Raw genomic sequence first — 12,226 nt, 5'->3', positions numbered from 1 at the left:
CAAACTTTTAAAACAAATTTATCAAACTAAACATCAATTATCAAATTACGTTTTGGGGTTATTAATTGTCTGTCAAGTGATAATTCAAATTCAAAACTCGCGGTAAAAAAATTAAGAACGGTAATTTCCGGGCGTGTTTTCTGTTCCCTCCGCATTAAAAAGTTTCACTCAACAATTAATAATATTTTACGTTCTTTAAACTGAGACTTCTTTAGGTTTTTAATTATTTTAGGTTTTTTCAGAATTATATCTTATTTTGTCTGATTAGTTACTTATCGTTTCGGGAACTACTTGTTGGTTTGTAAAAAGCCCGCCTCAGCTGTCATTGGCGTAGGAATATCCGGTCTTCAATCGACAGTCGCGACAGAAACGACATTCTTTTCTTTTGCATATAAGCGAAGTGAATCATGTCTGGACACGATCGAAGGTAAGTAATTCCATTTATTTTTAATAATAATTCAATCTAAGGCTGTAAATTGTTTGATTGTAAGCGGTGCCAAAGTTTCTAGTTCACGTTGGTCGATTTTCTCTCAGTTTAATGGTGTATTCACCGTCTGAAATTTCAATCCGGCATGGTCTGTGCATATGCCAACATGGCGTGAAAATGACCAAATTTAGGGCCACACTTAAGTTACTAAACTGGGTTTGGCGGCCAATGCAACGCTTGAATTATAAATAGAATAGAACAATCTAGTTTATTATCGTTGTTTTTACTTTTTAGAAAGTTTAGCTCTCGTGTTTTTAGTTACATAATTAGGCACTTTTTGGTTAGGTTTTCCCCATTTCATTGCTTTTATGTCTGTAATAAAGTTATTTTCCTTTTCATTGCCCCTAGAAAAACACCTGTGTCACGTGTTAAACATGTTACATGTAAACATTTTACTCCTTTGTCCTAGCATTAACCAACAATTATAAGAGCACTTATGGTGAACCATGACCACATAGAAATATTGGTCACTTTTTCCATGAAGACATTATTGACATTTTATCATATGTTTTTAGAAATGAGGATTGGGAGAAAAATGGCCCATCCGAGAAAGAACAACCAGCTTATGATGGCCCACCAGGAATGGACCCTGATGGTATTATTGAATCAAATTGGGAAGAGGTGGTTGACAACTTTGATGATATGAACTTGAAAGAAGAACTTTTGAGAGGTAAGGAGAGAGTTTTTGTACTTTTTGTCTTTTTGCAAAGTCATTTATCTACATAAACTATTATTTTGCCTTTTAGAAAGGAGAAACATGATCATTAATTTTGATGTGATAATTATTTTTTGAATTTTCAGTGAAACACATGTTTTTCAGATATAAATTTGTTAAATTTACAGTTGTTTTTGTCATTTTTATTTTTGAAAATGATCCTGGTTTGCAAGATCATTCATTATTTACTTCAAGATACTAGGACTTGTATATTTTTCTCACTCCCACAATTTTAGTTTTTATACAGTGCTAGTGTTGTTGCTGAAATTTGTTGGGGCATTCAACGTTTCAGATGTTAAAGTTAAACATAATAATTTGCTTTCGTGAATTAAATGTCAAATAGCACCTTGAGGGCCCTTTATAGTAATTTTCTTAAATATTAAGCAACTTAAATTGCATATTATTTCTCTTTTTTGTTAAGTGTTGAGAGAATACTTTTTGTCACAATAATGTATAATTAATTAATAGTTAAAATGCTTTGATAATATTATTCTTAAGTTTCATCAATCTATTGAATCAGTATCCAAATGTAAATATTTGATAGTGATTCTAGGTATACTGTTATCAACATTATTAGAAATTCTGGTAATCACTCACAATAGATTTATGAAATAAAGAGGGTAAATCCATTTAAAATTATGTTATCCATTTATGTTTGAACTGCAAAACTGAGTATTTGATTTTAATAATCTTTTAAGCAGGGTAAAATTAAGAGTGTACCTGAATTTTCAGTTGCTTATTAAGTGAAGGAAATTAACTTGATTTTTTATTGTTTTATTTATGTTATTTTTTTTGTTTTATTGTCATGTTTTGACTGATGTTCTTTTGAAGATGAGTAAAATATTCTATTTTTATTTAACAAAGGGTTAACAACTAGTTTTTTAACTTATTTGGTACACTATACATTGGATCATATTTTCTTTCAGATAGTCTATCATTTCTACATAGAATGAGACCCTTATAAAAAAGGGATTATATGTTTTTATTGTTTTTAAAATGTCGTATTCACTTAATCATACAAAATGTTTATTTTTTACTAAACTACATTTTATGAGCAAGCATCTTTGGGTGACCATTTTTTTCAATTCAACAGAAAAAAGTTGTAAAGATTTTCAATTATTGTTAATAAAATCATATGGCACATAACTTGTGGCCACTTTATTTCTCTTTCTCTCTATAGTGGTCTTCTACAAACAAATTTACTGGAATTTTCAGGAATATACGCTTATGGTTTCGAAAAACCGTCGGCCATCCAACAACGGGCGATTATACCCTGCGTGAAAGGCCATGACGTAATAGCCCAAGCGCAATCAGGAACCGGGAAGACTGCCACATTTTCTATATCTATTCTCCAACAAATTGACACGTCATTGAGGGAGTGTCAGGCTTTGATTCTGGCGCCCACTCGTGAATTGGCTCAGCAAATTCAGAAAGTAGTCATCGCTTTGGGCGACTTTATGAACGCCCAGTGCCATGCTTGCATTGGTGGCACCAATGTTAGAGAGGATATGAGAAAACTGGAGGCGGGAGTACATGTTGTTGTTGGTAAGTTTATACTGAGAAAATGTAAAATTTGAATCCTCTTGTTTAATCAAGTAAACTGATAAAAAGTTTATATAATACATACTTGACAACTCAACCTTAATAACCTAGCAATGTAATACATGAAATGATATAAACTATTTCTTTCAAGGAACTCCTGGTCGAGTTTACGACATGATAACCCGTCGCGCTTTACGGTCGCAACATATTAAGATGTTCGTTTTGGACGAGGCTGACGAAATGTTGTCGCGTGGTTTTAAAGATCAAATCCACGATGTATTTAAGACATTGAACACTGACGTTCAGGTCATTTTGCTATCCGCCACAATGCCTCCTGACGTATTGGACGTGACCAAGTCCTTTATGCGAAACCCGATCAGGATTTTGGTGAAAAAGGAGGAGCTGACACTAGAAGGTATTAAGCAATTCTTCGTGTTTGTTGAACGCGAAGATTGGAAGTTAGAGACTTTGTGCGACTTGTATGACACCCTCTCGATCACGCAGGCCGTCATCTTTTGTAATACTCGGCGCAAGGTAAGAATACTTTAGTAATGAAATTTATTACAGGGGTGAATATATGTTATTTTTTATTTAAAGGCCTATGTGGGTAGCAATACTACATAATAAAACATTTTAGCATTGACAATTAATTGACCCTGAACGTTAAAACGATGATTATTGATTACGTTATTACATTTTTTTTGTCTTATTCGTTTGAGTTAGTAAAATATTTGTGGCATTATTGGATAATATTTTTCTACATAAAAAACTTAAAAAGAAAGACAGGAAAATTACGTCAAAAGTTTGTAAAATTAGAAGAGATTTGGCATTTGGTAAGGATATTTAAAAGTCCCAAAAATACGGTCATTTAACCATCTCTTTCCGATTCTAAGATGACAATTGTGTACTCTAAATAGCTTTAATTTGACAAAACAAGCCATATCACTTTAATAATAAGTCCTTCATTAAAAATTAGATTTTAAGCTCTCTGAACTGCGTTCAGCTGAAGCAATCAATATTCTCTTGTCTTATCTATTAGCAAACAAATTTTCAAGTGATTGTCTTTTAAGTGACGTCACATAATGCGCTTGCAATGTCCTTCAAAACAGTCGGTAAGTAAATAATATTGCAGGAGTGTTAAATACAAGGATTTATTTATGATGGTGCGACAATAGTCAGTTTTTAAATTGGTATTAATTCAGTTTAACCTAGCTAACATATATCATTTTTATTTACAAGAAAATTAACATTTTGCTGCTTGTAGGGTATTAAATACCCATTTTTTATAGTCAGGTATGTCTCGAGCCACATCTCAGTAGCTAGTAGGAGTCAGGAGGATATTTTTCAATGAATAAAGCCAAGTTCTCATAACCGCTTCTGTGAAAATGTCTTGTGTCTGTTTGTAGTGTTTTGACAGATATGTAACCGCCATTGTCACATAATAAGAAAACGGTTATATCTACCGTAAACTATTGTTAGTAAATATTTCAAATAATCCTAATATCTTACTCATATTTATAACAAAAAAAAAATTGAAGATAGGTATAGGAAATGTATACATGGATTTGTTCTAAATTTAATGTTCTTTTATTACAATCCATAAAACACCGATGGATCCATTTTAAAAAACTGACTTTTAGCAGTTTTTTTTCTCTGTCCGACTAAAAGGTAAATATTGACCACTCTGTAGGTTTTTTTCATTTTCTGTCTCTGGGTTTTTCAACCATGTAGTATTGTCTATCGGAGGACAACAGGTCACATCAGCAAACCTTTCAGGACTTGAGAATTTAATTAAAGTTTAGATCATCGTTTTGCTGACAAATTCACCATTTTTATAAAATATCTAAGAAACGGTGCAATATAGGTACAGGAAACTATTAATATTACTTACTAGCAGGAGGAGTTCAAATATGAGATTAAAAACAGGGTGTTCCATTTGAAAATCAAAAGTTGGTGTTGCACCGTTAAAGTCCAAAATATTTTGGAAAGAGAGTTTGGACCCAACCTAGGCTACCCTCCAAATTGCAGTGAAAAATATTGAGTTGTTCTCTAGATACTTCTAATATACCATCACCCTGTATTTTTTTAAAGTTATAAGAGAAAAGTCGTTAACTAGCTATTAGATGGAATCGCTGATAAAAGTTTGTTAAGCCTGCTCAAATACTATCAATTGACAAATAACCTATTTTAACAGAATGTCTTTAATCTCGCAAAGGGAGAGGTTTGGCTACATTGTTCATCTATGACGTGCACGCATAGTTATGTGGGGAGTCCTTTAGTACAGTTTCATATTTGTTTACTTGTACTAAACAGAGAGAAATAGACTATAATAGAAATCAAAATTTTTAAAATTATAAACACCTTATGTTGTAATGTAATCAACTTTTATATTAATGAGTTTTTAAATACACTCGTTGGTTAAATAACTATAAAACTGTTTGTAGAAACTATTAAAAAAATGATAAAGAATTAATGTTTGATAAATTAGTGACAAGTGACAATTAAAAACGCAGTGTTTAGAGACAACTACCCTGAAGAGCAAAAAAGTATCCACAGATCTGTCAAGCTGAAAATGTACTGTTGGCTAATAGAAAATAAGTGAGCTTAAGGCATATTTACCAAGAAGAAATATAAGAAAGACTTGATTTATAAATTAACCAACAAAATTACTTGGTTTAGGACTATTTTACCCTTTTTGCTGAGTTTTGTAAATGTGAAACTTTCTGATTAGATAATCATTTTTTTAGGTGGACTGGTTGACAGAGAATATGCACAAGAAAGATTTTACCGTCTCCGCCATGCACGGAGATATGGAGCAAAAGGAGCGGGACGTAATTATGAGGCAGTTCAGAACAGGCTCGTCTCGAGTATTGATCACTACCGATCTTTTGGCTAGAGGCATTGACGTACAACAGGTTTCACTAGTTATTAATTATGATTTACCTTCAAACCGGGAAAACTACATTCACAGGTAATTTACAGTAAACATTACAGTTTTTGAATAAATTAACATGCGATTTTTATTTTAGGATTGGAAGAGGTGGACGTTTCGGTCGTAAGGGCGTTGCCATCAATTTTGTGACGGAAGATGACAAGCGTACCTTGAACGACATCGAGCAGTTCTACAATACGAAAATTGATGAGATGCCGATGAATGTGGCCGATTTAATATAATTTAAAAAACCGAGTCGATGTGCGCAGGCGTTCCTAGGGTGTGATCTGGTGTTTTTTCGCGAAGACTTCGTATTTCTTAATCTGCGCCAAATCGTGTCTTTGGGTTAACGACGCGTCTCGCACTTGACATAAACTCTTAAGTGTATTTTTTATGCCTATTTTTTCTATTAATTTTATGCGTAATAATAGTGAGCTGTAAGTTTGTATTGTTTCAGTTAAATTAATAATGGTAGCACCCGGCGAGGATTGGTTCCGGGTTTTCCCGTCTGGTCCCATTTGTCTCAGAAAAGATTTGGTAGGATTTTGGAATGGTTATTTTAATCATAAACGAAACAAGCGGAAATCTGTTTCCATATTGGATATGTTAAATATTTTGTATCATATTATTTAAATAAAAACCCGACATTTTTCCTCATTACGTTTTATTTGTAATTTATTTTTTACGAGACATGCCACTGTCTTAACAATTGACATTTATTACTGAAATTCTCTTGTTTTCAGTGTCATACCGTAAAATTAAAGTTAGGATAGAAAAAATCAAATAAGAATCTTACTATCATTGTAATTTGTAAATTAATTACTACGATGTGCTATAGGGGGCGCTGCATAAAGAAAACAAATGACAACATTGACACTTGACATGTGATTGATGATTATAGGGGGGTGTGGGGAAAGGTAGGGTGATTACACAGATTGGGGACTGGGAATGTGTGATGCTTCAAGTGAATGAATACATGGAACCCAAACCCAACCCATAAAGTTTAGGAATTACATTATTTGTTGTAGTTGATACAAAAATTTATATACTCTTTGAGCTGGAGTTTGTTTCTTTTATACAGTTGGACATACAGTTTCAGTTACAACACCAAAAGGTAGGTTATACAGAAAAATACGCTTCTAGAATAAAAATGGCAGCATTACCGTAAAATACATTCTGCATAATAAAGCAGGAACAGCTAGTTTACTGTAGTTCTGAACAAGTTAAACATATTGTTTCTTCGTTCGTATTGTTCTAAAAACGTTTTAAATTAGTTGTTATTTGTAGGAACTTTGATAAAGATGCAGACCATCAAATGTGTGGTTGTTGGTGATGGTGCAGTAGGTAAAACTTGTTTGCTCATTAGGTAAGTAGCCAAACCTCTATTATCATCTTATAAACTCACCCACCATAATCTTGAAGGGAATACACCCAAAAAACATTTTTACATCCTGTTACTTAGAATGTAAATTGTGTTTTCTTAGTAGTACATTAATCACACCTTGTGAGGTTTGTGAATGTGATTAACTTCTTTTATTGTACTTTAAGTTCTTCATATTCCATATAACTTATGTCTGCTGGGGGTACCAACATGTTTAAGGACAATTTAGACTTGGATCTTATCTGTTATATTCAACACACCCAGCTTAAGCTAGACTTAATTAACTTTTTTTATGGTACAATATATACATGGAGTATCATAATAACAGGTGCTCCAAACTGAATAAATACTCATTTTTAAGGTATTTTTTATTACACATTTGTAATACCTAAGGCAAAGAATACTACTATAATATGTCAGAACCGTTTGTAAAGTCATTTCTCAGTTTCTCATTTGATTACAATTGTTGCAAACAACTAGCTGACCTATCGTCTAATGATATCATAACATCATCTTTTATCTATCATTACATGATCAGTCATATACCAATCAATAAAGTAGTTCTTGTATTAATGCTCTATTCTCAAGTTAGTAGTTTAAAGAAAACTTAAATTTAAACCTTAATTTCACAGTTACACAACCAATAAGTTCCCATCAGAGTATGTGCCAACTGTGTTTGATAATTATGCGGTAACAGTTATGATTGGTGGAGAACCCTACACTCTGGGCCTATTTGATACAGCAGGTTAGTATATCATGTATGTAATATTGATATTTCAGTTTGGGACATGCTTAGAGAGAGTAATTTTTTTTTTATCAGTAATCACACACCCCACTTTGGTTTCTTATGACTGAATAACAAATATTTGAATATTATTTGTACTGATTTTTTGCTGTGAAGTTTTTACTGGTCTTAATCAACTGAAATATCCCTATAGTCTATTTAAAAACTAGAAGGAGTGAATGTGAATTAGGTTGGCAATAGTGATCAAATGTGATTGGTTGGTTGCAGTATGATTTACATAGCAGAAATCATGGCCGTTTTCTAAGTTTTCTTTCAGTTTGTGATTTCGGGTCCAAAGTCAAGTAACCACCATGTGATTTTAAAATTATGGTGTCATGTGATTTTTAGATCTGTCGAAAGAAAGCGCCTATTAAATCAAGGAGTGATTTCAAAAAACACAGACTGAGCCACCATTTGAATTTTTAGTTTAATCACTGTTAATCTGTTTCTTTGGCATTCTAATTTTTCTTGTTACATCACAATCCTTTTAAGTTGTTATGAGGCAGTGTATTGGTCAAACAAAACTACAACCTCATTCACATTTCATCAATAAACTTATGCCAATGTCACTCAAACTCATAAATCAAATCTAACATTTTGTTTGTGTATGTCAGGCTTCTTCATTGGCTCCTTCTAATTTTTAAATAGACTATAGGAGGATAGAGTCCAATAATGATAATTTCAATTTGCATCCTATGCTGAATGTTCTGGTTTAATTTATGTGACTGTGTGTTATTTAGAATCAGAATGAGTTAAAATGAGACAGGCATTGTAAACACTCCAGGGGGCCTATTCTTGAAAGCAGGAAACGAAATTCTCAAGAGAAGTGTTGATAGAATGTGACAGAAACAAGCTGACAATGGCGGGTTCCTGTCACATTTTACAGGTCTTTCTCTTGATAATTCCCTTCCCTCGTTTCAAAAAAGCAGCTTTCAGCTTGCTGCTTTTTCTTGACCAATCAGAAACTAGGAACAGTGCTATTTATGCAAATACTTGAGTATGATTGATGAACTGGAAATATACAGTGTGGAACAGCCAAATGGAATAAATTCGATAACGAATAAATGAGAGCGTGTTGGGAAAAACGCTTGGACACGTCGATTTGTATTTTTAGATGCGCATTTATTAAAAAAAATAAAAATTATATAGGGTGTGTCATGTGACAGTGGCCAATACCAACTTTCTTATTTTAAATACAACCCCCTGTATATTATAATTTTTTTGGATTCTTCAGAAAATTCTAGACATAATTCATGTACAATGTCCCATACCTATCTTCAACTGTTTCGGAAATATTAAGTGTTTTCAGATGTATTACAACAATTAACATTAAAAAAAGAAAATTATTTTATTTCACAAATTCGCTACATTACACTCAATACTTATTTTCACGAACATTTTGAACATCTCTTACATTGAAATTAATGTTTTTTTGTTTTTTTTTACATTATTTGTGAAATAAAATAATTTTCTTTTTTTAATATTAATTTTAGTAATACATCTGAAAACACTTAATATTTCCGAAACAGTTGAAGATAGGCATGGGACATTGTACATGAATTATGTCTAGAATTTTCTGAAGAATCCAAAAAACTAATAATATACAGGGGGTTGTATTTAAAATAAGAAAGTTGGTATCGGCCACTGTCACATGACACACCCTATATAATTTTTATTTTTTTTTAATAAATGCGCATCTAAAAATACAAATCAACGTGTCCAAGCGTTTTTCCCAACACGCTCTCATTTATTCGTTATCGAATTTATTCCATTTGGCTGTTCCACACTGTATAAAAAAATTAATTAGCACACTGAAACATTATTAAACACTACTTTTTAATCGTTTCAGGTCAAGAGGATTACGACAGACTGCGTCCGCTAAGTTACCCGCAAACAGACGTTTTTCTTGTATGTTTTTCAGTTGTGAGTCCATCTTCATTTGAAAACGTAAAAGAAAAGGTACAAGTAAACTGATTGGAGGACAAGCAAAATAAAGTAAATAAACACTTGATTTTCAGTGGGTACCTGAGATAACCCACCACTGTCAGAAAACTCCGTTTCTTTTGGTGGGAACGCAGGTAGACTTGCGGGACGACGTAGGGACAGTGGAAAAACTAGCTAAAAATAAACAAAAACCTATATCTATTGAACAAGGAGAGAAATTAGCCAAAGAATTAAAAGCCGTTAAGTATGTGGAGTGTTCTGCTCTAACACAGAAAGGGTTGAAAAACGTGTTTGACGAAGCTATTTTAGCCGCTTTAGAACCGCCAGAGCCTATAAAACGTAAAAAGTGCATTATCCTGTAAAGGAATTATTTATTTTTTGTTTGTCCAAGAAATTCAATATTACAGCAACTGTGGCAGTGGTTGTTAGCAAGACAAAAACCTATTTACAACCTGTAACAATATTTATTTCATTATGCCTTCTGCGCAAGTTGTGATTAATACAACACTATAAACCACCTTTCAAACACGATAATGGTGTTAAAGACGTTTGACACTTTGTAAATTTATTCTAGTCGGTGTACTGTATTTGTGCGAAAATTATACACTTTATTCGACTTTAGACGTATTTTGGCGCTCAAGATAGTTATGTTACTACTCTTTCTACATCTTAGGTTAACACTTCGACCAAAATACGCCTTTTGTGTCAAAAAATAGATATAATTGTTTTGCACATTTAACTAACATAACCTCTGGACAAAGATGGCGCAAAAACCTTTCTAAATAAAATGTGTCTGATTGTTGGAGTGGATGCAATTTGACAGTTGGTCACAGGATGTCCCAAATTGATTATCGTTGATAGTAATTGTACAGGGTGATCTTAAGAGTGTGTTAATATTCTTTCTCGGACACGGTTTTTCTATTTTAGTTTTAGCAGCCTTCAACCACAGGAAAAAGTTATACTATTCAAGGCTGCTGAAAATGAAATACTACTCATAATTCCTGCCTTGTTTGTTGGTTTGTCTCAATGACTGCCATAAGAATGTTGCTAAAATCAACTTGACTCACTGTTTTTCAGCAGAACATTGTAGTATCTGTGAGTTTGAGCTAAAAATGTATTTGGCTCATCACAGTTTCGCACACTTTGTGGTATTTTCTGTAATATTGTTGAAATGTTTCTATTAATATTTGATGCTTAGCTGGTTGGCTGTTTTACACCAAGTTCCTTATTCTAAATTTCAAAGTGCTTGTTTTCCTCTGCATAACAAAAATCAATAGCATAAGGACTAATCAGCCTGTGATAGGAATTTAATTAATTATTATCTTGGGAATCAACTTTTGTTTCTTGGGCTTCAGTACGTTGGTTACTGTCCTCCATATCTTCTGTTGTGTTGGCTTTTATATAAAGAACTGACACTCAAAGACTATGGAAATTCTAATCTTAAACAGGTAAGCGTTCTTTTCAGTAACCTTTCAGCCTCACTGTTGTATCTTGTATAAAATCTCCCATAAAGTTATTTTACATTGTCACCCTGTACAATATTGTAGCTAGATTTATTCACACGTGTGTCCAGTGAATCAAACGTCTATAACACTTTGATAAAGTTAACTGCTAGTGGTTTTCGGTAATCCGATTACGATTAATCGGCAGAGTTTCAGCCAATTGAATTGGACCGGCCAATTATATTAATTGAAACTCTTAGTCGAAAGGAATTTTTATTACTGTTTCTAAAAAGCACTATAATTTTCACAAATAAACACTGCATAGTATTTTAAAGTCTATATTTTTAAAATTTTGTTTTAAATGTATTTGATGCTATTGTTCATGTTTCGGTATGTAATCCCTTTGCAGTCAATACATTATTAATCGTTGAAGGGACCTGAACAGTAGCTGTCTATTACAATGTAAGTAAATAAATCAAACCATCATTATGGATGAGTTTTCACATATTTCTGAATATCATGTGAAATGGGTTAAGAGCGATTAATACTTTTAATAAACCGTTCATTCTAATCAGCTTGAATAAACATTGATTTGGGAATGTTTGAAAAGATGGCCTTTAACTTGCTCAGTCATCAACTGTATATACAGAGAGGCTTAATCAAGAAATGACGTTTAAAAATGCCTTACATACCTATTGTTGTATGTGTATGTACTTTATCAGAGAGAGTGGTAAAATCTGATGGCTTAAAAAGTACTGAGCTTATATAAAAAATATGCATTTAATTGAGTTCAACTGATTTGAAGGTTTTTATTTTTCAATACTAACAATATAATATATCTTATATTACTTGTAGTCGATAAGCGTGTATGTGTATAGAGAATTGAGTGTTTTTTTATTAGGTTATCAATTTATACACTTAATTTAATACTAAAATAAAAATATATGAACTTTTAAGCATTTCAGATGTTTTTTTTAAGGACCCTGAAAAAATCCACTA

The 12,226-nt window shown here is 32.5% G+C and overlaps 2 protein-coding genes across 2 annotated transcripts; both read left to right on the top strand.

Moving 5' to 3' along the window:
- The first annotated feature begins 268 nt into the window (after window positions 1-268).
- On the top strand, window positions 269-6,333 carry eIF4A (eukaryotic translation initiation factor 4A). Its single transcript, XM_081985033.1, has 6 exons — window positions 269-427; window positions 1,003-1,157; window positions 2,418-2,747; window positions 2,896-3,278; window positions 5,492-5,715; window positions 5,774-6,333. The coding sequence occupies exons 1-6, from the start codon at window positions 408-410 to the stop codon at window positions 5,916-5,918; spliced, it is 1,257 nt and encodes a 418-aa protein (XP_081841159.1). The 5' UTR covers window positions 269-407; the 3' UTR covers window positions 5,919-6,333.
- Window positions 6,334-6,595: 262 nt separating this feature from the next.
- Cdc42 (Cell division cycle 42) lies at window positions 6,596-12,186 on the top strand. The gene is made up of 5 exons (XM_081985057.1): window positions 6,596-6,790; window positions 6,964-7,042; window positions 7,690-7,802; window positions 9,691-9,800; window positions 9,860-12,186. Exons 2-5 carry the CDS (start codon window positions 6,978-6,980, stop codon window positions 10,145-10,147), a joined length of 576 nt encoding a protein of 191 aa, XP_081841183.1. The 5' UTR covers window positions 6,596-6,790; window positions 6,964-6,977; the 3' UTR covers window positions 10,148-12,186.
- The last annotated feature ends 40 nt before the right edge of the window (window positions 12,187-12,226 follow it).

The sequence above is a fragment of the Ips typographus genome, linkage group LG8 (assembly GCF_016097725.1).
Source record: "Ips typographus isolate SLU linkage group LG8, UJ_Ityp_2.0, whole genome shotgun sequence".
NCBI lineage: Eukaryota > Metazoa > Arthropoda > Insecta > Coleoptera > Curculionidae > Ips > Ips typographus.
The sequence above is the reverse complement of the archived record's forward strand: the minus strand, read 5'-3'. Positions and strand labels throughout refer to the sequence as shown.